Source organism: Neopsephotus bourkii, unplaced genomic scaffold (genome assembly GCF_033783945.1).
Source record: "Neopsephotus bourkii isolate Nb327-2 ecotype Australia unplaced genomic scaffold, CSIRO-AGI_Nbou_v1 NB_1234, whole genome shotgun sequence".
Taxonomy (NCBI): domain Eukaryota; kingdom Metazoa; phylum Chordata; class Aves; order Psittaciformes; family Psittacidae; genus Neopsephotus; species Neopsephotus bourkii.
In genome coordinates, this window is record NW_026901719.1 from 3,605,370 (window position 1) to 3,632,718 (window position 27,349).

Here is a 27,349-nt window from a genome sequence, read left to right on the forward strand (position 1 = left end):
CTACCTACCTACCTACCCATAGAATCATAGAATAGTTAAGGCTGGAAAGGACCTTAAGATCATAAAGTTCCAAACCCCCTGCCAGGGGCAGGGACACCTCCCTCTAAACCATATCACCCAAGGTCTCGTCCAACCTGGCCTTGAACACTGCCAGGGATGGAGCATTCACAACCTCCCTGGGCAACCTATTCCAGTGCCTCACCATCCTAACAGAAAATAATTTCCTTCTTATATCCAAACTAAACTTCCCCTGTTTCAGTTTTAACCCATTACCACTTCTCCTATCACTACAGTCCCTAATGAACAGTCCATTCCCAGCATCCCTATAGGCCCCCTTCAGATACTGGAAGGCTGCTATGAGGTCTCCATGCAGCCTTCTCTTCTCCAGGCTGAACAGCTCCAACTTCCTCAGCCTATCTTCATATGGGAGTTGCTCCAGTCCCCTGATCGTCCTCGTGGCCCTCCTCTGCCCTTGTTCCAACAGTTCCATGTCCTTTTTATGTTGAGGACACCAGAACTGCACACAATATTTTTCTAAAAGGCACTCTGGTGGCATTGCTTTTCTTGTGTTTCTAAAGCAGCACAATAAAACAAAAACCTACCATTATAATTTATGTAAAGGTGTCATAATGGTTATGTCAACTGCTCCTATGTCTGTTTGCCTTTCTATATGCAAATCAAGTTTCATACTGTAGTGAAATGATACTTTTCACTTTGTGTTAACAAACTGAGATGACAAGCTTCTGAGAGGCTACTAAGAGAAAGCATACCTACCTTACTAAATCTCTGATGAGAAATCTGTAATACTTACTAATGACACCAAACCAGATGCAGGTTCATAACTATAAGATGGGAAAACAGCAGAAACATTTAATTTCTTATATTAAGAATGTTATTTCTTGCATCTTCTAAAAATTACAGAAGGTAACAGGTCAACAGGGGAGGAGATGTTGCTGTTGCGGAGGCTTTGGGGGTGTGTTAAGATAAATTTTGATCATTATTTTTCCTTCTTTTTAAAAGCTGAACTACTTTCAGACCAATGTGAAAAATGTGTTTCTTTAAAGATTTCCACACCTACAAGTTCAAGCTATAACAAATATGGCACAAGAAAGAAGATCTAAGTATACAGGTTAATCATAGCAAAGAAAGGTGATATCCCACTTTACCACCCTTAGCAGTTAGTCAAAGTTACCTCTGACTATTCACCACATAGCAAGGAATTCCTTTGTACAGTTCCCTATTTAATAAACTTCCTCAGTAAGACTAAGCCCAAGCACTATTTCTCCGTTTGGGGAGACACATAATGGTGTTACCCATAGTGCTTATGGAAGGCAAAACCAAATCTGTATACTATTTCTAAGCACATGAAAGCTACCTCTTCTTCCCAAGCATTTGCTGTGATCAAAAACCATCCATGCCAAACTGCACATGTCCCACAGCATGCATTGATTTGAGGAGAATCACATACACTATAAGCTTCCAGTCTGGTGAAGCACTGGAGTGCTCTTTTTCCTGCCGCACAACAGAATGCTGTAATACCGCCGTTAACCCACCCTATGCTGCCTTTCCCAGACCACAAACCAATTTGCTCAGCGCCCGTGAAAACATTCAGACTGCCTTGAGCTGCTGCACCTCCTGCAGCCCTGCTGGGCGCTTCACAGGTCGGTTAACAGCCAGCGCCTTCTAGTGGACTGCTCTGATTTACTGGGTAGAAGAAAGGCAAGCCAGCTTTCCCCGCTTTTTACAAAGGTCTGACTAAAAGAAGTACACACAGCATCGAACAAGAAAACATTGTAGCCATACACAGTAGAATGGGCACATGGCAGCGTGTTTCATCATTAAGTGTCAAACAGTTCCATTTATTACTAAGGGATTATTTAAAAAAACCCAAAACAACAGAACTCAAGTTAATTATTTATTCTGCTCATTCTTATGTCAAAAGGATCCAAAAAGAACAAAAAGCCACGATTCACCTTGCCTGAATTAGCTTGCTTACCTCTTTTTCAATTAAATAATAGTTTGGTGAAATGTTAGTACCACTGAATTTGCCAAGGCAAAAGGTCAAATTGACTTCACAAAACCAATACTCCCATGCTTTAGTCAAGAAGCTTCGTTTCTTACCAAGTGGAGGCTGGAGCATGCCCCCTTTCTTTTCACAGGTTCCGATGGGCTGTATGTCTGAGGAATCCACAAGCCTCCAAAAATCATTTTTGTTGTCACTTCCATCCAGACGCAACCTCAGCCTGGCACCAGTAATTCCAATTACTGTAGCTATACAAACTGAGGTAACATTGCGAGGATCACGGGCTTCCAGTTTCATCCCAACTTTGAAATCGTTCGTGGGTGGAATTCTAGACTACAATAAAAGGTAGAAGGCTTTTTCTTACTGTTGTTAGTATGGCCAAATTTACCAGCCAGTTCAACATGCAGCTTTCATGCACCCAAACATTTCATATAAATGGTAAATATAAAAAAGCCTTTGAACTTCGAGTGTTCAGCAGCAAGTCAGAAAACGCAGCTGGATAACCTACCAACAGCAACTGGTTTAGATACTTGATGTTCCTACTGCATAAACATGACTGATTTCTAAGAAGATAAGCACGCCAAGAAGGGTAAACAAGGGAATCCTGATGAAGATATGAACATAAAGGTCCAATGATTAATACTTGAAAGGAATGGAAAACAAGGGCATTGGGAAACATGACATTCAACTAAAAAAAAAAAAAAAAAACCAAAACCCCAAATAACCAAAACAAAGCAACCCACAAACCAACCTACAAACACCCCCACCCTCACAAAATTCACAAGCTTTCAATTGAAAAGCAATAGTTATTATAGTAATATCTGGGAAACTTTAACTAAATTTGGACCCTACGCACTAAGCATTACGAAAGTTCAAGGCAAGAAAGAGTTTCTGAATCAAAAAAATATGCCAATACAGACAATAGAAAAGGGAGCTAGTGTTAACTGCATTAACAGAAAGAAAACAGACAGTCCTAAAGTCACATAAAACTTTACAGTTCTAAGACAGAAATTGCACCTGATGCTTATTCATAGAGAACTGAATATATCCATACACATACAATGCAATGCCAATTTAATTATCACAGGGAAAAGAAACGTGATGAATGCAACTCGGTCTTTGAGCAGAACTTTTTGTCACAAGCTAAACAAAAGATAAGGAGAGTATATTTTACTCATGTGTGAACGCATTTCTGGCTGGATCACAGTCTGATACTGTAATACTGCAGGCAACAACATCATGTAATGGTGTTCAAAACTTCATATTGCCATTAACTGGGACCGAACACTTCTCACTACTCTCTTTAGATGACTCCTCATTTCCAGCTTAAATTTATGAATGGCAATTTTTGCCAGCACTGTAATTTAACTTAGATTATTCTTGCACCTTTGCAAATAACAGCCTACTGTGTATTTACAGAAGGCCCTTTTTCAGTACTCTTTCAACAAGTTAAATAAACCAAACACTGAAGTTTCTCTTATGAGAGGACGACTATTCTTCTATCATCCTGGAAGTCCTTTACTGCAAGTCTTCCAGTACAAATCTGGTCTTGAACACAGACTCTGACAACTATAGACAGCCTTCCCCATGATATTTATACCCAGTATCTATCCCATGGGAACACATGGGAACACAATCTGAATCCTAACATGGGAGGCAGGTAGGAAAAACAAAACCATGGGCATTCACACAAGATTCGTATGACCGCTCTCCTGCCTGACTGACCAGTCCAGGTGAGGATCCCACAGTAAGCAGAGAAACTGCACTTCTCTATCCAGGTACACAGGAAAAGGTCGAAGAAATCTGCTACTTCAAAAAGTGTTAGCGGTATTTTCCCTCCACCACACTTAATTCTTTTATTAATACAATTTATTAATGAATAGATCTTGCCCTGCTTGCTGTGGCGTGCAGGTGCACTATTTACAACACATCCTAGATAAACAGCAGGAGCCCTGGAGGATCCCAAGCCCAAAAACCAGAGGCACTCAATATTCAGTGAACACTGAGCGTAGCATCTGCTAATGATGCATTTAGACAACAGGCTGTCTGAAAGGGGAGCCTTAGCATATTAAATTTAAAGGGCAATTCAATTTCAGGATATTGCTTGTCCAGCTGTTATGTTCTACAACCACAAAAAAGCAAGTGAAATGGAGAAATTGAGGTGGTTGCTTGTTTGTAGAAAAGGTGAATTGCTTGAATACCAACAATTCAGGGCATTCTATTAAAAAGGTAACTCCTCCATGCCACTCTGTCCTTACAGCAAAATAACAAAACGTATTTGGTAACAGCCTCTTTCTAAGCTCTGTTTAAACCACACAGGACTGAGGTTTTTTTATTTAAAGTTTTCAACTGCTTGCAAAAAAGTTTCAGGGCATGAGAAAGATGTGGAACGCTTCAAAATTTTAAGTAGTAATTAAAAACAACTTAGAACAAAAGATAAAATACCTTCTAAATTAAGATAAATACTTTAATCAATTTCCATTAGCAGTCTGTGCCTGTATCTTAATTTATGATACAGGCTTTATTTTATTGCTCCCTGGGTCATTTTTAATTACTACAAAATTTAAACTTTTTAGAATTCCCACAGGTCACAAACTCTGGATATAATTCTCAAATTAAGCTTTTCTCTGCTACTTGTTTTCTGGTTAGCCACAGCAGTGTATTTCCTTGCATTACACAGGGTGATAAGGACGTGTACAATTCATGTGTAACCCAATAAAGTCAAATTAGTGCTACACAAAGCTCAAGCACTGTAGTTTCTAAAATCTGCGAACATTCTGCAGTGAGAAGAGCTAGCTCTGCACTAATTAACATTGCATATCATTTTCTTCTTAAAAGGTCAATTCTTAGAAAAAAAGGAAGTCTGTACATGTAAATTGTTTCAAAATTTGTTATGCACAGAAATTAAAGCTCGTCTTTCCAACCCACATGCTCCTTAAGCAATACAGGTCACCAGGATTTATCTATCTAGGTCAATGCACATCACTTAAGCATCTTTATTTAAGGTGTTACTTTGTTGTTCAGTTTGGACCTCCTGACCAGTAGTAGCGAAGAGGAAGATGTAAGAAAGGTAAGGCTTCTGAGCAGCTTTCTGCAGTAGCTACATTTCTCAGCAGACGGTGAGACGGTCACGGCCGTCCACATCTGAGTATGGCAATAACATCAGAATGATCCAGTAATATGCTACTGCCCTCTGCCTCTACCCAAGCCATGTTTGAAGTCTTTGCCTTGAGCTGGTATCCACTGTGAAAAACACATACTGTAGAATTAACCTCTGAAGCTTCACTCACAGCTATGGACACTGCTATTCTTAGCTATCTCTCACTGAAAGCAGCATGTAAGGGGCTCTTTGTCCTTTACTCTCATCTGCAAAAAGCAAGATGAGATTCAAGATCTAGTACAAGGAAATGCTACCACCTGTACTTCTCTCTCCCTGTTCTCCATACCTGCAACTACTTCATATTCACCAAATGATAGTTCCTCAATTACATTCTTGTTGCATTTTGTCTGATCCCCACTAGAGGCCAGTATCATTTACAGTACCATCAGCCTACCAACAAACCCTACAAGATACCTTTCTGAACATGCCCAGTTCGCTGAAACTAGACATGCTCCACCTGTCACACCTATTACAGTTCTATCAACCTAAACTATCCAATTCCTTCAGCATCTATCTTCCTAACGCAGTGAAAACATACAGACCAAAACTCATTCTATTTAACTTTACGCAGCTAAGATACTCCTCAACTTGGGAAAATACCAACTCCGGCTTCCTCTACTAAGAGAAAGATACCTGCAGAGGTCAACTCAGTCTCCAGAGGGCTGGAGTCATTAGTTCACACAAGATGGCAAATTTAAACTCCATCTGCAAATACATACTAAACCATCTGGCAGTGGGGAATCAAACTTCTAGGGCACAGTGCAAAACATAAAACAATACATTAAACACCTTTCATTATAAATCCAGTATTTCCTTTGTATTCCCATATATTCTCCTTGATTTTTTTTTCTGAACCTCAATATCTGTTATTCCTTAGCAAAAGCACTCTGCTCAGAACCTATTTGAGAGATACAGAAAAGAAGCAGTGAACAAACTCTACTACACACACAGACACACATCTTGTAGCTAGCCATTTTTTAAACGACTCTGAAAAACAGGGCAGGAAAAAGGCTCCTCTGACCATCACCTGTATTTTAATTCTCACCAAAACCATGACACCTCTAAGATTACTGAAAAAATAATTAGAAAATACTTTTGAACTCTGATAAGACTGTTTTCATTAACTAGTCAATTTTAAAAGGAAAACAGAGTCCAAAGCTACAATTTTAATGAAACCCTCAAAGCTTGGCTTGAGGCAGAAAGCAAGAACGAAAAACTTCAGTAGCTCGGATCTGCCAAAACTGTAAGCTACTCATAACTAGAGATCAAAAGGAATCAAATGGGAAGTTTACAAGCAATCTAAACATAGAAATTGCTCTAGAATCATCACCCTGTAACATGCATAAATACATACACACTTGCAAAATAGTATCTGGCATACCTGTCTGAAACAATGCAGAGGGGCAGCTACTGTTTCAGTCTCTTTCAGATAATCATCCCAATTAAACTGCTCTGGAAGACACAAGATAAAAAAACCATACAGACACTTTTTAAAGGGAACTTATATTAAAAAGAAGGGGTGAGGGAAGAAAGGGTCAGAAAAACTCAACTATCTTGCAGAATAATTTTTTTTCAAGAACAGGATTACTCTCAAACAGAAACTCCAGCTTTGAAAAAACAACTCTTGAAAGAGCTTTAAGAGTACTGTTAATGCATAGGGGGAAATCAACACAACAGGCCAAATCAATATAAACCTTCCCCTGCATACAAAGATACAAGTCAGGCTTTCTAGATTCAATTTTCTGCATACGGACCTCCCAAGCACCCTTGTACAAATCATGTTAGCGTTTCTGTATCTTAGTTCCTGTATCAGCAGCACTTACATGATAACCTCATAAGAGTGTCGAGATGATGCATGCTGAAAATCACAAACACATAGATTCTGTTGAAATATATGTTGAGAATACTAGCCCCAGTCCACTAGAAAGCAAAAGGATTAGCACAGCCTTCCAACTGCATCCTGTTTCTTTTCATCTGAAGTCTGATAAAGGTTTCTCTTTGCAGGGTAAACATTATTATGGCAATGTTCAGCAACAGCATCATCATATGCTTTCCAGTGCTGACACTGGCACTGTTTATATGCATGGGTGACTGTATTCTGCATTTGATTTAATCAGTGTTATCAGTTTTGCACAAATGCAACAGTATGAAGTACTAACATTAAAGACATAAGCAAGCATTACTTAAATTAATATAAAGCACAAGAGAAAACCTATAATGGCAAAAGCTAATGCTTTTGTTCAATTATCTAAGTGAGCAATTTTGCTTATTTTTCTTGTTTGGGAAGCCGGCATTTTCAGATATTCCTGAAATCACCCATGAACCCCAAAATGATGCACTGATGCCACCCAGTGGCTCAGCAACGGCCATTCACACAGCCTATAGCAAAAATCCTTGACAATGGAGAGACCACACTGGGTTTATACTAATCTTCCCCAAAACACCACCAGGCACAGTTAAACACATCTCTGCAACACTAAGGAGAGAGGAGAAGCAAATAAATAATCTGAATATGGCAGCATTTTCCAGCACTCTCACATGGCTTCTCTGAAGGATGCACAGTGGCTCAAATAGTCTGCCTGCATTAGCACACCATTTAGTTGAAAGTATACAGCGCCACAAGTAGAAGAGAACTACCCCCTTGGCCTGCCAAGACCCTTTTGGGCATAACAGACTCAAAAATGTACAAGTGATTTGTCCTCGGCACTGCAGAGGCCATGTGGTTGTTAGCTATGTAACAAGTCAGTAAAATCTCAAAAGCTGTTAATTTGGTGGTCTGGACTGTACATAGGCCAGTAAGAAGCCGTTTCCATGCAACATCTTAAAAGTCTGTTTATTTTGGAATGAAAATTTTCTTCACAAATTTATACCATTACATCATTTTTGTATTACTGACAAAAGGCAGGGTACATTAACTTAAGCATATGTTAGGTATTTGTATTTCAGGAAGGCATGCTCAGGAAATGGCACTTCAGAGCTTTCTCCAGAAAGTAGCCTCCAAATCCATTGCTCTTTTCACTGACAGGCCAAGGACACTGCAAAAATTAACTATGATGAACTGCTATAGAAGCTTCATCTTATTTTTTTTTTCTTTGAGTTTAATAATAAAGTTGCTGCTTATGTTTGACTTCTGATTTAAAAATAAATAAATAAAAAGTTATTTTAATCAGAGTTTACCTTAGTAAACTTTAAAGTACCAAATTCAGGAAAATTAAATGTACCAAAAAAGAAAATGTTAGCTATGTCCCAGCTATCTCTGATGTAAAACAATGCAAAACATGATGCAAAAGCTGTAATTATGAATCAGAGCCTCAACATGTTAAGGACCATATAAATGTAGATATTTTAGACACAGCACCTTTCACAAGGATTAACCTCCAAAATAATTATCTCTATATACCATCACTTTCCAAATGATCTCAATTTTTTTAACAGGAATGTAAATTTGGTGGGATGACCCAAAATTAAAGCAGGAAATAAACAGATGATTTTTTTTTTTCCCAAGGGAATATTCACTAGAAAGACATATAAAGTAACATAAGCACTCAGCTGCAGAAAAACCCAAGAGGAAAACAACGTTGCCTGTCTCTTTGCTTTAACTCCTGGCTATCAAAACCTCTTTCATCAAGCACAAATGATCTGAAATTTGAATTAGAACCTCTCCACCTGTGAAGATACGCTGTATTAAATTAAAACCAAGCTCTCAGAGATGGTGCTAATTATCATTTAATTACTGCACTCATAGAAACAGGAGATGAATGTATGCTTGCAACATGTAAGATGCATGTCTAGGAAGATAATCACATTGAAATAAAAAAAATCTCTGCACAAAAAGCTTCTCTGTATTTTCAGTGTCCACAGGTAAAGAAGTAGTTTTATATATATTTCTAATTCTAAAGCCCTTGAAAACATGCAACTTCTGAGAAATAGAAAACCTTAAGAAAATTAGCTCTCACTAAATGACTTAACATGCATTTCTCTTCCCACTCAAATCCGCAGGCTGAATTAAAAGGCTTAAGAAAAACCCATTATGCAACAAGCACAACTTTATAACCCACCAGCAAAGTGAAAACTAGGGAGAAAGGAATTTTCATGCTGAAGAACATGCCAGCATATACTGGAAGCAGGAAATATGTTACACCAGAATGAAAATAGGACCTTTTGTAAACAAAACAAACAAACCCCAGTTTTTATCAACACAGGACTGAGACTCTAGAACAGTGATCCAAGACAATCAGCATGGGCAAACAGCCTAATTTGAAAATGGAGGAAATAAGTTTATCCCATAGTTGTCAGCATTCCTGGCAGCAACCCATGGGTCAATGACCCATGATGCTCTCTGTGGTTCTGTACCAATACCCTATCACTTCTTGTCAAACCTGCCGATCACAAAGTAACTCAAGCTAAAAGGGACCCCAGGAGGTCTCTAGCTCAGTCTCCTGTTCCTCCAGGGTTCCATCACCCTCAATGCGTTTTTTGTTTATTTCCATCAAGTAGGAATTTTTCATGCTCCAACCACTGTTTATTACTTCCCATCCTTCCACTGTGCCTGTGAGGGAATCACAGAATGGTTTGGGTTGTAAGAGACCCTAAAGATAACCTAGTTCCAACCCCCCTGCCATGGGTTCCAACCTTCCACTAGACAAGGTGGCTTAAAGCCCCATCCAGCCTGGCCTTGAACACTTCCAGGGATTGCGCAGCCTCAACTTTTCTGGGCAAAGCCTGGTTCTGTCCCCCCTACACCCACCTGTCAGGTAACTGAAGACTGCAAGACCATCTTCCATATGCTTTCCCTTCTGGATGAAGAAACCATTTTCCTGGTTTCAGTATCAGTTTTCTGCTTACATCTTGCATTCCAATTCCTTCATTTATTTTGCTGAACTGCCAGCCAGCTTGTTCCAGTATAGAACAGTCTTCCTTGTACTGGGGAGCTCAGACTCAGCTGAAACACACCTATATAACACAGCACTGTAGATACAGTCTCACAAATACCAAAAAGCAGCAAATCCCTTCTCTCAGCCTGCTGCTTACAGTTTTGCTGTTAGGACTCGATTTGCAGTTAACATCTTTCACCACAAGAGTACACTGCTGACTCACACTCAGCCTGCCAGGATTCCAGTGCTTTCCCTGCAGAAATGCTTTCCAGCCAGCCAGCCTCCTGCCTGTGCTGCTGCAGGGCTTGAGTCTGCCCAGGGGCATGAGGAACACTCCATCTACCTTTGACTCTTACTGGGCTCCTGTCAGAACAATTCTCTAGGATGGGGATGTCCATCTGAAGAGCAGCCCTGCCTTCCAGCTTACCAGACAGTTCCCCAGTTAGATGCTGCCGCCAAACTAGCTGACAGCATGTTGTCCAATTGTCCCTGTCTCTCAGTAAGGCATAAACAGCATCAGCCATAGTACTGACCTCTGAGAAATGCCACTAGGTACCAGCAGATAGGTGGACCTTGTACTGTCTGGCAGTCAGTCAATTTTCCATCCACCTATCCAAACCACACCATACCAGTTTGGCTGAGAGGACACTACAGACACCCTACAGAAAGCCTTGTTAAAGTCAAGACAAACAACACCCACTGCTCTCTCCTTGTTTACATGATCACTGTAACAGAAGGCAGTCAGTTACACATGGCTCACACTTGGCAAATCCATACCAGCTGTTCCTAACCTCATTTTTGTCCTTAATTTGCTTGTAAATTACTTCCAGGAGGACTTTTCTCCATAGTTTTCCTGAAGGCTGAAGTCAGGTGGGCCAGCCTGTAATTCCCCAGGTGATCCCTTCTTGTCCTTGATGCTGAGCATGCTGTTCATCCTCCTCCAGTCATCATGAAACTCCCCCAGTCACTATCTCTCCAAAATGACAGAGAAGTCTCACAGTGACATTGGTCATCTGCCTCAGCACCCTTGGAGACATCCCATCTGCTCCCAGGAATAGGGGAATGCCTGGTTTGCTAAAGTGCTCCCTGTCATCTTCTACTGTACATAATGCTTCAGTTTAGTTTAAGCCAAAGTTTCATAAAATTTAAATTGAAAATTTAAACTACAAGTTAAATGTCACTTCTACATAGGTAAAATTTAAGATCCTGGTTTATTTAAGTTACAATACAGTATCACCATAGCCTAAGATTGGATATCCTTAGACTCGATATAAGGAGGAAATTCTTTCCTGTTAGGGTTTTAGATCCTTATATCCTTAGATTGGATATAAGGAGGAAATTCTTTCCTGTTAGGGTGGTGAGGCACTGGAATAGGTTGCCCAGGGAGGTTGTGAATGCTCCATCCCTGGCAGTGTTCAAAGGCAGGTTGGACGAGGCCTTGGGTGATATGGTTTAGGGCGAGGTGTCCATGCCCATGGCAGGGGGGTTGGAACTTGATGATCTTAAGGTCCTTTCCTACCCTAACTATTCTATGATTCTATGATTCTAAATACTGTTTAAGCAGACTAAGCACCTCGTGTCCTCTCATCTCATCCTTAGGTTCCCTTGGCACACATATATGAGACTTGACACAAAGGGAGGAGATTTAGATATTACAAAAAAAAAAATTCACTGTAAGGGTGGTGAGGCACTGGCACAGGCTGCCCAGAGAAGCTATGGGTGTCCCATCCCTGGAAGTGCTCAAGGCCAGGTTGGATGGGGCTTTGAGCAACTGGGTCTGATGGAAGGTGTCCCTGCCCATTGCAGAGAGGTTGGAACTTCCAACCCAAGGGACCACTTAAGGTCCCTTCCAACCCAAACCATTTTATGACTGTATGACCATTTCAGCCTTCATCCCACAGTCCCTCTTTGTCAAAAATGAGACCTTATTTTAATTTTCGTTTGCATACTCTTTCAAACATTAGTTTAAGTGTCAGGGTATTTCATACCCTGCTTTATACCTTGTACCTCCTATATGTTGTGATCATTCAATTAGACCCTTTCTCCTCCTCCTGTAGTCTACCTACTTTAGACTATTTTTTCACCTGTTTGTACATCTCTCTATTTTGAACCTTTTCAGCTTTTCTTATCACACATCACCCTGGTAACTCCAGGATTTCCTGGATGCTAGCCTGGAGCATTGTAAGGCATCTTTCTTCATCCAACTTCAAGAGGCTCTTTCCTCTTCCTTGCCACCAACAAGTAACAGCACAGGACTAAAAATAAATAAATAAATAAATAAATCAGAGATCTTCCATGATCTTGAGCAAGACACTCATCTCTAAGTGTTTGACACAGCTGAGTCTAGACTTCACAAGTAAATTCAGTGCTCAGACACTAGATTAACAGAGTAGTCCTGACTGGAAGAACACAGGTGACAGAATAAGGCTTGCCTGCTTAGCACTACTTCTCTACAAAGCTTTTTCAACACCTTGCAGAAGGAAGCAGCGACGTTTTCCAGTGACTCATGAAATACAGTTATCTTATCCGCATAAGAAAAGCACTTTGCTGGAGGGAGGGGGGGGAGGGTGATTTATGGGGCTCCGTCTGTTATGTCAGACAACATTATTTTAAAACACAGACATACTATCCAGTTTGACTGGAGCTCCTCTTACACTGCAGAATAGGGAAAACAAGACACAAATATGCTTCCTTTCCTGTCCCAAAGAAACAGGGAAGAATAACAAAGATGGCTACTAGGACTCCAAGAAATTGAAGAATTAAGTCTGGCAAATATAACAGCAGGAAGCTGTACTATGGCTGGTGGTAATAAGGTATTGTTTCTTACTGCCACATATTCAAGCAATGTACATGAAAATATGAAAGGTATATAAGGATGCTGCTGCCCTCTCAATGCAGCCACAAAAGACAAACTGCCAGCAATCCCGTGTATATGCTGCTCCATGGCACCTGTGGAGGACGGTAGAGGCCGTCTTAGTTTGATAAGAAGCTGGATCATTTCTGGCAAGTGTGTAGCTTTCTCAGTTTATTATAAAAACACAATTTATTTGAAAACAGAATTTGCTTTAAGTAAAATTAGAATCTCAGGCAATTTCATCCAGTTAGCAATCCTAAAAACTCAAGAGTATTAAACTGAAAATCCTTTCTTTGGCATGAGCAAACACATTAAGGAAAGAGAAAATAACTGCAGCAGAAAAGTCATGAAACTGCGAAATACATGATGAGAAGAAAAAATATCAGTAATCATCTACAAAAATTATCGTTTACACAATATCTTTGATTATATACACAAAGAGTACTTTGTCTTGGCTAGTAAAACTATTAGGCTCAAGTCAAGCAGTTTCAAACATAATTTTCGGCACCAAAACATACTTTTATAACAGAATTAGACATAAGCAATGGTATGTTTTTTAACTACCCACCAGTAATAGCTAAAGTGATTTTAAAAAAAGCCTCAGAATATAGTACAATCCAAATATACATTTTTCCTTTTACAGTACTTCAACTAATAGCCTGACAGCTGCAATACCTACCACTTTTTAAAGACGGGTTGTTTGCCTGCTGATTCTTTCCATCTTTCTCTTTTTTAATATTCTTTGAATCTAAAAGACAAGATTCCATTACATAATAAATGCAATATTCACATCATACCGACGTCCAGCATAACACAGAATGTTTTTAAACAATGCAGAATATCTTGTTCCAAATATCGATTTCCTTTACTCATTTCAGTGCATAATTAAAAAGGTATTTGTACTATAAATTTAATCACTGCACTACTATTTATGACTACTTTATATTACATTATCAGAATAAACCTAGTTGCAGAAAATGTAGTGTTAGCCTCACAAAGAGCAACCTTATCCTATTTTTTTAACAGCTTTACTCAAGCTACACACAATTTGAGATCCTCAGAGTCACTGGTTATCTTTTTAAATCTTACCTAGACCACCATGAACTGAAAACCAAGAAAAAACAAACTCACCCTAAAAGCATATTTCCAAGTTAAAGATTCCATTCTATATTTAAATTCTTGAATACTCACATGCAAGCAGTTATCTCAGTGAACACATCAGTTATTAAAAAAAAAATAAATCATTCATAAGAATCTACCTTCTCTATCACTCGTCTCTGACACATACAGAAAGGAGTCTGCAATATTTCATTTTGGGGGATTTAAGTACGTATGAGAGACCCAGGGGCCTGGGAAGGTACAAAGGAGAAGACTGAGGCAGCTCCACTCATTCCTTTCAGTCTTTAAAATACTGGTTTGATGACTTGCTTTGGACACTTAATAGACTCAAGCACAATTCAAACACGACACTGAGTTGGCAACCAAAGTGCAAGTACATTTTCAGATCTAAGAAGTTTATCAAGCTCTGTGTAGAAGAATAACTCGCTTGGTTTGTAAACACCTCAGCACTAGGAATGGGGCCACTCGTCTGGGAAAGCCCATGCCTTAGCTCACACCTTGGGCCATCCTAGTTAGCCCAAACTAACAGATGAAGAGATGACTCACTTGAGATTCTGCTGGTAGCAATTCTTGTATTCACTCACACTTACGTCTTTCACTGTTGACTGGTACATGAAATAAAACCACTCCTAACCTAGAATAAGTAGCATTTGGTGACCAGAAACACATAAGATCCAGGTTGTTCTGCAGCAAATATTAAGCCCTAATAGTGTTTCTCTTCTGTGTTTTCTGTAAGGCTCTTCTTGATACAAGGACTACTGAAAAGGAAGAAATTATGTTCAGAATTTCTGTCACAAATCTTTCATTATTTGTTGAGGAATTGCCATATACAGCAAGAGCTGAATCACAACAATCTTCAGTCATCAATCCCCAAATCCTCCCTCATCGGTCAGTGAGGCGGGGATAAGCCATCCACTTGGCTCTGTGCTGGGCACGATGTGGTGCTCCTTTGTCCAGTGCACAGTACTGGCAGGGACCCCTCAGGGGCAGCCAGGCAGAGCCACACCAGCCAGGGCCACCCCTTGCCCTGGGAAACAGCTACTGGGAAGCACTGGGGGCAGCCCCAGCACTGGGCACCCTCCCTGGGGACAGGCCAAGGATGGAATGGGACATGGGCCCACAGCCTGGCAGTGAAAGGCTGTGGGGAGCTGGAGACACAGGCTGACATGGGGCCCTGGGCAGGATGAGGAGAGGCCCCAAGTGAGGCGAGTCAGGGCCATTAAAACCTATTAGTGGACTGAGGGCCAAGACATCTCCCAAGAATATCCCACTCTCCACAGTCCTAGAAAATATATCTACAGCTACATACCTGCTGTTGCAAAACTATAACCTGTTTCTCCTAAAGCAGATACTGGGATTGCCACAGGTCTTTTGAAAAGGAAAGAAAATGCTACATTTACTCCTTGACTTAGTTTTCTTTCTTGACTTACACATTCTTTCTTCTGGAAGAATGGGGCTAGCATTACAGATAGTTCAGAAACAATGACTAGACACAAGGCTAACATTCCCTTCCAACCCTAATAATTTTGTGATCCACCTCCTCCCTTCTACAGACCAAAATACATTTCTTCCAGCCTCTTCAGGATGAACTGAATCCAGCTAGTTTTCTACTGGTGGTGGCAGTCTCTACCAGCAGAGCCTTTTGCCATGTTCTACAAGCTGAATTAGTCAGGTTTTCCCCCAAAACTATCATAAGACTATCGCAGACATCAGACTGACAGCTTACAGAATGGATAATTTCCAATTTGCTTATTTCCAAAAAGGAAATCCAACAGAGTCCCACATAAGAGACTTACTGAAGAAAAGAATTAATAACTGCTTCCTGTGAACACCCAAAGCTTGAAAGGATAGAGTCATGAAAGAGTATCGACCCAACAGTGCCAGATTTCAAACAACATGACAGCCTTTCATGATGAGAGACATCAAGAACAGGTGAAGGAATGAAAAACCACAGTCTGGACACCAGATGAGTTCTCACTGACAGCCACCACCCAAATTATTTATTTCATTTGCCAGTTAGGTTTAGTGCCTACCTCACAAATATCACAGCTAATACAAATGCTGAAATGGAACACTTGGCAACACATTTTCTTATCATCAGCCATTATAAAACTACAAGAATAAGAAGAGGTAATGACATTAAGTAATGAGAAGAAATGGATTCCTCATTAGCGCTTTAAACATCTGTTTCATTTGAGGTGGAGGTATCTTCATTCATAATAAACCCAAAGCATCATTAATACCACTTATTTTTGATGGCCAGAAATCAGAAATTTACATTATAAAACACCAAGGTAAAACTCACCCAGCACATGCAGAATCATCCAAAAGTAAGTCTGAATAAAACTAAGATCAAAAAGATCACTGAAAACAAAGCTAAGACTTGGAAGACTATTATATCAAATCACTGGGCTGAGGAAGATGACTCCCTCAGCATATGACCCTCAGCTTGGTCATCTCTGAGGTCAAAATTCAAAAATTAGGTTATGAAAGAGGGAAATGCATCTGCAGGTACAAAGGGTATTTTCATCTCCTTCACCTAGCCACGGTGAAACCTGAAAAGGAGTTGAAGATAGGCACTTTATTCATACACTGGAGACAGAACAAACATTAGTTCTAGAGTCTTGAAGCTCATGGTGACATTAAAAAAGGTCATTATATATTTTCCTCTATTCATAAAGTTTCTTTTCAAAGAGACAAGTTTCAATCTAGTTTCCAATGTAAAACACAGTATATGTGTTAGACCATTTTGTCAAAGCAGGAACAAAAATGAAATATTGCTGCTGTGGACTTCATCACATGCTACTCGGCTCAGATGAAAGAATAGTATCCCATTTTCAAAGAAAGTTAAAAAAAAAGGTATACATATAAGTATGCAGAATTTTTATATTCCCTATGTAAATATATATACATTTAGCCTATAATACTAATACAGGCTAAATACTTATTTTCAAAACCCCATGAAAGATTATATTCTAACACACCTAAAGGTAGTGATATTAGAATACAGCATATACTAAAATGACAAAAGTAGCATGCTCTATAGTTCACCAACTACCTGTTTTTCTGTGGTGCACTTCATAAACTAAAGCTGTAGATACAAAACATAGTGTGAGATCATTTAAAACAGTGTTTTCTGCTTCCCAATTCAAAACTTCATGTGTTTACATTACTCCCACCCTATCTGTAACCACAGAATTCTGCTGATAAGATTACTTAGCAGAAGACAGGCAGAACCACATCTATCATACAAGAAATTGAGAGACAAGGAGGGAAAAAAAAAAAAAAACCTATCTCAACTGAGTTTGAATGCAAAAAAAAAAATGCTCTTTTAGTATATAAGGTCTGGTAAAGATAATCCTGGTGACCAGTGTATAGTTCCTCTTATAAACTCCCATGTTGAACTCCAGCTTCTCATCTGAGATGCTTTAAAAATCCACAACACTTCTTTCTGAGAAGAATTAACCTTTCAACAAGCAAGATGACATATTCTGACAGAATTAGTTTTTACCAGAGGATGGTGTACTACATGAAGAAGCATATATGTGTTATCTTCTAAGACTTGCTATTTGCTTGCCGTCGAACGTGGGCAAAAAGCAGTTCACTGTCATGCTTTTGAGATTTCCGCAGCTATTTCATAGCCACCTTAAAATCTTCAACTCTGATGGATGTTCAAAGCATGGCAGGAGACCACTTTTATCAAAGAAACCCCTCGTCTCCTCCTGAAGGATGCTTTGGGGTGACTGAGACATTTGCTCTTTCCATGCCACACAGTTACCCACCATCAGATGAAATTTACTAAGACTTACGACTGCTCAGGAGGAGGCCTTCTTCACTCCCTACCACCCAGGGTTGTGAGCTAAATCTACCCTTTGTTAAGCCTCAGTGCACACAGTTGAAGATACATAGACCGAGTTAATATGAAATGTCTCCTTTTCCTTGTTTTTGTGCTTCCCTAGTGGGATTCTTATCTTATCTGCTCGGACCAGAGTGTCTCTTTTAGTGTATTTAGACAACAGCCACACAGAAAACCTACAGGAGAAGGGGACACAGACTTCCTCCATAAACTCTTGGTGCAACAATTAAACAGATGACTCCTGCCATTACAAAAAATCTATTACAACAAAAGCAATTATTTACCAAGGGAGCACACAAGCACATAAAGCAGCTTGGGCTGAAGATGGAAAGCTCAAGAAAAATACAAGTGTTAGCAGCCTTTTATGGGGGAGGACTACCCATCTGAAAGCTTTGAAAAGCAGCAGCAACCTGGTTTCAGACAGTGGGTCTTTTTTCAAATTCTCTTTGTTTCACTAATCAAAACACCCTTGTTTCTTCTAAAGCTTCACTCTTTATTTTAGCAGTTATTTCATGATTAACTTTGGCAGGCCTGACACTGCAGAAATCACACTTTCATAATACCCTGTGCATTCACGGATGAATTTCTTTAAAAAATGCACATTTTGTCTTCAAGAGACAGCTGCTAATGCCATTCATGGTGGTAATATGTTATTCCTTTTACTACTAAGTTATTGTCCTACTGAATTATATGCGGTTACCGAATGAAACACTATATTTTATTTAATATCACAGACAGATTCTTCAATTTTAGAGTAGTATAATGGCTTCAAAGATGTCACAGGAAAAAAATGCTTTGGTTAGACTTGTAGAACTCCAGGATAAGCCAAATTTAGCATATTTACTCTAAAACAATATGAAGTTTGAACTTACCTGTATTCAGTACATATCATAAACTGTTTTCTTTATTCTAAGAATATAGCAATTGTCAAGTAATATCCCACCCACCTTCAAAATGAAAATTCAGCAGGTTCCTTATTTTCCTTCCTCTTGGAAAAAAGCTACCAGGCCTTACCTTTAGCTGCTGTTCTCCCCATGGTAACACTTCTGTGATCTCCCCTCTCACAATAAAAAGGCTGAAGTTGAAAGACCAGTTAATTCTTCCTTTCAGCACAACAGTTTCCTGTGGAGTAGTAATACAACAAGTTAGGGGGGAGGTTGTTGTTGGGGCTTGGGTTGTGTTTTTTTTTTTGGAAAGGAGGATTTTTATTTTTTTTTGTGTCGGTGTATAATTATCTTGCTGGTACTAAGTTGCAAATGTTTAACAAAATATGTGTAGAACAGTGTGTAAACAATGGACGTAGCAAACTAGCAAGTGTACAGAACCCAAACTTTTACTTCATTGTTTTAAACCATTCATTGTATAATGATTTGCATTTCCTGTGGATTTCTAATACAAAGATATAAAACATGCTTTATCCTTTTTTTCACCAAGAAACATTACTTGAAAAATGAGTGAAAGACTTCTATACACAACCCACTCATCCTGCCTCACTTGTTAAACAATTATCAACCTAAACACCTTTAGGTAAAACACACAGTCTCACACAACTATGGTAAAAGTGGGAACAAAACACTGATGTAAGAGATCTAGAAGCCCAAGTGCTCACTGATACCCCTGCCCACTATGACTTGTAATAGAGCAGAAAGAACCTGGTAGGGAAACGGTAACTGCAGATGAAAGTGGTAAGCCACATCATTGTAATGTTTAGAAACTAGAAGGGCCAGATTAGTTAAACTATTGCAAAACAGCAAAACCAACCTTTAATTTTGTGTGTGTGTGCGTACATTATTGTGATTAGTCTGTAATGTACATTACATTACAAACTCCAGCACTTAGTTTTTTGAACTCTGTGTTCAAGTCCCATGGCTAAAGCTAGTTAAATATGGCTTTAAAAATGCCATTGACTGAAGAATTCATTTTGTGTGTGTATGAACATGGTAGACCATTATTAGAAAAACTCTCAAGATTGAGACTTGAAAGCAGTTATAAATAAAACTGAATCCTACCATAAAACAAGCAGGTTTTGCTACACAATAGCATTCATAGCATAAGTGATCACCAGGATTAAGACCAGAAATCCTTTTAAGCCACAAGATAGATTTGAAATACTTGATACTTTCATAGACTCCCCCCAAAAATTCAAAGCTTTTCCACTGCAAGTAATAAATCGTGAAAGGTGATGCAGAGTCAAAGTAACTGTTTTTACAGATTACTTTAAAAGAGTGCATGGTTTTTATCTTTTTGTTCCAAGTACCAGATTGCACTTGGTGCAGTAATAAAGATTCCAGCCCCGCAGTGATAGTCATCAAGTTTAGCACAACCGGAGCGTCTGTCAGAACATAAAAAGGATTCCAGCTTTTCATTAGCTTGTGTTGTACCAGATAGGCTGTTTTACAGCATGCTCACCAGCCTGTTAAAAATAAGACAACTGAAAGTTCTGAAAGTGCTGCCTGAAATGCGGCAAATTCAACTGCAGAAATAAACTACACCGCTGTTTCAGAGAGGTGCTACTTAAAACCCAGTTACACCTAAGTATTCAATTTAAAGCCGCTATTAAATTAGCTTGTAGATAGCACTGCTTGTCACAGAATACATTCAAGAACAGTATTTCTGAGCCTCTGTTTAACAACTGCTCATGCTGCTGAATTAGAGCAAAATGAAAACCAGTTACCTCCAACACAGAGCAGGGTCAGTCTGAAACAAAACATAACTTTTTGCAGGGGCAGACCTAGGAACAGCTTTCCATCGCCTCACATAATTAAGCAGCAAACCATAAGGAAGGCAGTTACGTCCTTTGCTAACCAAGACAGAGATCTCTTACGCTGCACTCACCATCACCAGCCTCGCTCAACCCACAGTACACCCACCACAGAAGAGAACTGCCAGCAAATACAAGAGAGAAACTTCCAGAGAGTTTGGGCAAAATTACGTAGCAAGGGCAGAGCTTGTGGCACTCTTGTATGTGCACCTCAGCAAGCAAGCTGAGTGATACAGAAAGCTGGGGTTAAGAAATAAATCTATCAGTTTGTAGAAACTTTCTAGAAATGAAAGGGGAAAAGCTCAACAAAACCAGGTCAGGAATATACCAGCAAATTAATGCAATGGCAAGGCTGAAGCATTATGGCATTAGGGTGTGCAAAGCAGCAGAATGAAAATCAAAGTTACAGGGATCAAGCTAAGTACAGTGATTGTCAGAAAATGGTCAAACACCAAAATACATGAACCTAGGATAACACGGTATTCATCATCAAAACATCTCCAATTTAAAGAGTAGTGGAGGATCTTCACACTCATGAAGTGTATTATTTACACAATTTACGTCTCAATTCATCCTGTAAACTGCAGTGGTTTTTTTATCTCTGATTAGCATCCCCTAAATCAGCTACATTTTAAAAAATCAAGATAGAAAGCATTCATCTGCCCTTAATCCCTCACTGAAGTTTTTATTGTTAATCCCCAAATCACTTCCACTAGACACCTCCCACTGTGCAAGCCCTTTGTCAGAAAGCCATATATTAGTAGACAAGCTGATGCTTTCACCCTCTCCTCATTGCTACTGCATAATGCCAGGTGTCAGACAACAGGATGGAAAACATTTTTCCTCTCTAACTTTGCTCTTCTGATTTTGAAAGAATTACTCAAAGGACATGTATTGCTGCATTTCAGAGAAGCTAGTGTTCCAGAGATGTCAAAAACATTCTCTGTTTTGCCTGCAAGATCTCTCCATTATCCTTCTCACTGTAAGACAGGCACTCAAGTAAACTGAATGTCCTAAAAAAAAAAAAATCATACCTATTTAGCACTTCCCAGTTTACCTTGATAGCATGCCTGCTCATAAAAAATACACAGCACAGAATTACAGAGATAAACACAACATTTTTAAAAAGCCTAAGCGACCAGCAGATTGTTGGTTTAGTCCCTATCAAAAACATCAAAGGTTTTTCCACCAGTGACTGTATCTCATTCTTGTAGGTAAGATAGAGACACTGATTTCAGAGACAGTTAGCTTTTTGACTCTACCAGTGGTATAAATGCAATAACTCAGACCTCATCACTGCCATCCTCTGGGGATGAAGGGACAGCTGTCAATGCGCAGCCCCCACTGGATAAGGACTGAGGCTATTCTTTTACACAGATACACAGCACAGAAGAGGAATTCAACAAAACATCCACTCTGAAACATAGATTAAGTTCTTCTTAATCTTAGCTTGAAATATAGGCAGACATTTTTCAGGCTCAGTCTGAACAAGAAGTTTTAGTTGCCCCTCTCTTCTGTCATTTTTTTTCTTTTACAAATCTTTCCAGATCAAATTTCCATACACAAGGAGGAGAAAGGGGAAACACATAGTTTGAACAGCAAAACCAGTCAGAGAGACAGAGAATAGGCACAACATAAGAAAAAAAAAATATTCCCCCCCAAACTCTTTTGTACGTACAAGTACTACATTTGCTTTCATCTCCAGCATTCAAATGCTGTCAGCTTTAGAAACACAAGAGGCATCATTTACAACCGCTGGCCAGTATCACCATGCTCCCATTGCTGTTACTGCTCCTCACCTCATTCTTGATGTTTGTTATGGCCAATACATCAGAGTATTATCTGAAGAAAAGGACCTGCACAGCCTCCTCCATGGACCAACACACAGACCAGCAGCTGCAGCTCCCTCCCCAGCTTCCACACAAGGGTAACATGTACCTAACAGGCACCAGTTGCTTCTCAAACACATGTGACTTGACTGCACTCCTAGAAAGTTATCCTTCATGAGTCTGGAATACCTTTTTTTAAACCTAATCATCTACTGACCAGTTATCTCTTGAATAAAAACCCTACTTCGTACTATTTTCACAATTCCCTAAGGAGGTTTAAAGAGGCAAATAAAGAGAGTAAGACTTAAAAGGAGTATTTTTATAACAGGCAATACTTTCAAACTTCCAGGACTTGAAAATTTACTTTCCAGCGAGTTATCCAATGTGTAGACTCACTGAATACACTTCAAAACACAACAGCATATACTTCCTTATTTCTGTACTAAAAAATAATTTGCACCTTTTAGAGCATACTGTGGCATCATCATAGAAAAGGAAGATCTCAAAGACTAAAAGAAAACTTACACAAATGTATCAGAAGCTTATAAAATGTAACACAAGCTTTATAGTTCTTTCAAGGAAAGCAAATTAAACTTCCAGGTTTTCATAAAGCAGACCTTGTAATGAGCTGATGTATCTGAACAGACCTAAGAGAGACAGGCTTTTGTCAAATTTACAGGCTTTCAAAAGAGTAACTATTAGCTAGCTATATGTATTATTACAACAACTAAGTTGAAGTATTTCTTAAGCTGTTAAAGGAAGAAAGTGGGTACTTGGTGCTTTACAAGTATCATTTTATAATGTCACTTGCTTTAGCAGCAAGAAGAGACTTTCTACACTTGCAAAATTCCTCAGAAAGTCATCAGTAGTGTACTGCTCACTATTTACAAAGTGATTAGCATAAACAAACTTCTAAGCTGTCAGCAGTAAAATACTACCTGTAACTGTTCGGCCCTCTCTCCAGGTAAGTTTATGATCTTTAGAATACCAGCAACTATAATTACAGTAAGTCATACATTTCAAGACTACAAAAGCCCCTCTAAACTCTGAAACCATACTAAGTGTATTATTCAGTACAGAGCAAGGCAGTGTATTTTAAAAAGCAACGCAAATAGGTTTTAGACCAAAGATGCATCCCAAAAATTCCTGAAACAAGAAATACTTACAAATGAGAGGCAAAGTAAAGCCTCCAAACTAAACAGCATAGCTTGTATCAACATACAACAGAAACAATTTATGTCATGTAGATTCAACAATTACAGATTTCACAGTAATTTTACAAATTAAAGTTTAAAGCTGCTCTATGGCTACCAGTGGAAAATAAAAATAGCTTTTCTCTTTCCCTCTCTCCCCATCCTGCTTTAAAAGTCAGAAGATGCAGGGTTGTAAAAACCTGAAAAAGGAAATGGTATGTGTGAAGTCAGCAGTTCAGCAAAGCGGCTGAATGGCCATTAACAGCTTTAAATATTCTTAAAATGCCAGTCTTCCAACATGAAAGGGTATTTTAATGTTATAATCAAATAAATAAAAGATACAGCTCACAAAGCTTATATTTCTATTTTAAGTTAAACCTCCCATTTTAAGTAGTTTACTATTACTTATTTACAGTAGCACAAGAGTTTGACAAATTGTTTAAACATTTTGGTGAACTGAGCTCACTGAAACCTCTGTGCCGTTTTCCACTTCCCCCTTCAAGCCTGGAGTTCCTGAAAACATTCATCATCATTATTCAACATAGCTTTGTTCAAATGCAAAACTCAAATTTTGTTCATAAAGCAAACTAATTTATGCACAAAAAAACACAATTTTGTATCATTAGTACTAGCTAAGAGCTACATACCTGCATGAAATTCTCTCTACACCCCAAAACATATCCTCTGCCTTCAGCTCAGCCTCCCCTGACAGAGAAGAGAGCTCTCAAATTATTTGTTCTGTGAGGCACCAAGCATACTTTTAGTACAGTGTAAATACAGCAGGTAAGGGAGAAAAAAAAATTGCTGTTGCAAACATAGTAAGAGATTCCTAGATGCCAGAGATCCCTATAGAGCTTTTCTGCGCTTGTCTTTGGAGAACAAGCAATTGCACTGGCTTTAAAAGCGGCAGTCAGAGAAAGTCTGTGTACATAAGTGGACAAGGGGGAGCAAGACAAGCAGAGGAGGGATGGTGGAAAAGGGATTTTACAACCTCTTAGGCAATTCTGCCTTCCTCCCCTCTACATTGCCTCCAAACTTGAAAAGGGCTGTGGAAGCTCTGTTCAGATATTACCTAGCAGATCTCTACCCACATACAATGTAGCCAGCAAACCCACCTCTGTGGTCCAGATTCCTTATTCATCCAAAATATCTAGAGAAACACAAACACCTTTAGTTTGGTGCAGAAATCTATGAACATCAAATACCATGCACAATTTCTTCTTCTCTTTTTTTTTTCACTGAAGGCATGGAGAACAGCCTTGGGACGTTTCTGCACAGGATCAGTCTGTTGCCAGCATCCCAGTGGAGCTTGTTTCAGAGCAACATCCTTGCCGCCCTTTGCTTGTTCTCAATGCCAGCAGCAACATACTTCTGCTACCACCCTCTTCCAGTGCTTAAAGTATCTGTTTCTCTCTACCCACTTGAGAATCTAAACAACATAATGCTAGCTGGGACTCCTGCCACTCTGCAGTAACAAAGACAGAACTCTCCTCACCACATCTGCTGCTGCAATGCTCAGTGGTGTACCCTGGCTTATGTAATGGGACAGCTACATTGGTCCCACATCCTGGTGTCTATTAAGGGCACAAAACCAAACTAACCAGAACTAAATAAACCCTGAAGCAATTTCCCAATAGCTCCCCTTTCCAAGGGTTGTTTCTAAAGGGAAAACCCCAAAGAGCTGCTTGCAGTCTCCAGGATGACCCACAGTCCCACCCTAGGCTCACCTGTGCTGCTGGTACCAATGGCTGTGCTGTTTCCCCAACTTCTTATTTCTCAAACTAAAAAAAGGAAATTCTTCTTTAATCCCCTCACACAAAGGAGGGAATTCATCCTGCATGCCGATGCCACCAAAAACATCTGTCCGTTTGGACAAACATTCCTAAGCAACATTCAGGGCTGCTGAACATTTCTGCAGCTAACAAAGGGCTGACAGGTCAGAAGACAACTCCTAAGTGCTCAAAGGACTTGACCACTGCCAATACTTGGCTGTAGTATTTATTTGTAGTATTTTCTATCTTCAAAAATGGAAGAAGATGAAAGACCCAAAGCATCAGTAACATCCACAGTAAATCCATCTCTCTCTTCACCACTTACCAGGAAAACATTTCTCATTATTAATTAAAAAAGAAGCAAGCTATAAGAAGGCAACCTCCTCCACCTCTTCCTCAGCATGGCCGCACATCTGTCACTGGTTGCATGCAGCTCCAGCCCAGGACAGAGGCAGAGCATCTCCCTTTCTTCTGAAGATCAGATTTCTGGAGATCTCCCCTCACTCCATCACTCAGCGCTCACACCACTGGGCACTGGAGAATATTCAGACAAGGACTTATGCAGGTCCTTCCTACAGCAATCTGGAAAAAGAAATTACACACAATATACGAAGTTTTTCCACTAATTATAACACTTTATTTTGCTATTAAACCCAGTACAAGTCTTCAGAACTTTCCAGAAAAGCACTATCTGCCTCTTTATAACACTCAAGTGCAGGGTACACATACAAGAGATATGGTATGAGAAGTGCCATCAAACATGCTGAAGCCCTTTTAATCTCTGGCCCCTGACAGATGATAGTGACAATAAGGAGTTCCACCAAATTTAGCAGCTCTGATACCCTTTCACATTCCTCCATGTATAAGACTCACTTTTACAAACTCTGCTTTTTAATGGGCTTTTTAAAGTGCCCCAAGAATGGCACTCCTTGCACCGAACCTTCCTGCGTTAATCTCTGATGGATTCCATACAGTACATAAATAACGGTTCATGCTTCATTTTAGGTATGCACCTCATTAAAATGGTGCTACCCTCTTGTAAGTTTTATAAACTTCAGATGCTCTCTGAGCTAATGTATGCTAGAGATGATGAAAGGCTCAACCTGGTCTTTGCCCTGCACTAAAAGGGATATCATATTACCTTGAGAAGACAACAGATTTCCATCAAAGAAGTTCATCCCTTTCATGAAAGGCTGAATTCCCTTGATATCTTACATAGAATTTGACCTGATTTGTGACTGCCTAGAGTCAAATTATTTAAGCAGGACATCTACCTTTAATGCAGTGTCTTGCTTAGTTTTAGATGACAACATACAAATGGGGAGCTGCGCAGAAAATATACCATTTAAGGGTAAAGAAATACCAGTCCAAAACACGGCTCATACTTGAGCTGCATATAGCATTATTCTAACAAATCAATAAAAGAAAAAGTACTTTAGGATTATTTTGGACATAAGCTATCTAGACAGCAGCTTCCCTGGGGAGCAGAAAGGTTACCCTCCTGCTGAAACAAATGGAAGAGCATTAACATTCTGTTAAAGGTTTCAGTATTTCAGAAAGGCTTTGATATTAGACTAAGTAATTCAGAAAGGCAGGAAGAAAACACACAGAAAACCCACAATAAGCACACACTCAGTATTGGACCAATTTGAGGCAACATGATCAATCACTACTCAAAAGCATGCACCTTTGTTGAAGTCCAGAACTACAAATGAGTCTTGAATCTACACTGCTAAAAGAGACATGTAACTTGCCACCACAAAGAAGTATACACTTCTTCAATTTCAATAGGTCTAATATAAGGAAACACTGGAAGTTTGGTACTATTCCAAGGGAACAGAAACTAAGTCATTACTTTTTGTGACAGGGATCTTGGGAGGAGAGTTGCTAAGAGCAGGAAACAGTATA

At 39.4% G+C, this 27,349-nt stretch overlaps 1 protein-coding gene across 10 annotated transcripts in view; it reads right to left on the bottom strand.

Moving 5' to 3' along the window:
• SCML2 (Scm polycomb group protein like 2) overlaps positions 1–27,349 on the bottom strand; it is a 73,480-nt gene that overhangs the window by 41,484 nt on the left and 4,647 nt on the right. For 4 of the 10 annotated variants that reach the window (XM_061364502.1, XM_061364506.1, XM_061364497.1 and 1 more), the window contains exons 2-5: positions 18,901–19,008; positions 13,591–13,659; positions 6,565–6,635; positions 2,122–2,356 (exon numbers count right to left, since the gene is read on the bottom strand). In XM_061364502.1, the coding sequence (XP_061220486.1) occupies positions 2,122–2,356; positions 6,565–6,635; positions 13,591–13,659; positions 18,901–18,922 (397 nt within the window). In that variant the 5' untranslated portion in view covers positions 18,923–19,008. Of the gene's footprint in view, positions 1–2,121; positions 2,357–6,564; positions 6,636–12,141; positions 12,285–13,590; positions 13,662–18,900; positions 19,009–20,560; positions 22,384–22,446; positions 22,907–27,349 lie in introns of those variants that run through there. The other 6 variants (XM_061364499.1, XM_061364500.1, XM_061364504.1 and 3 more) reach the window with 6 other exon arrangements.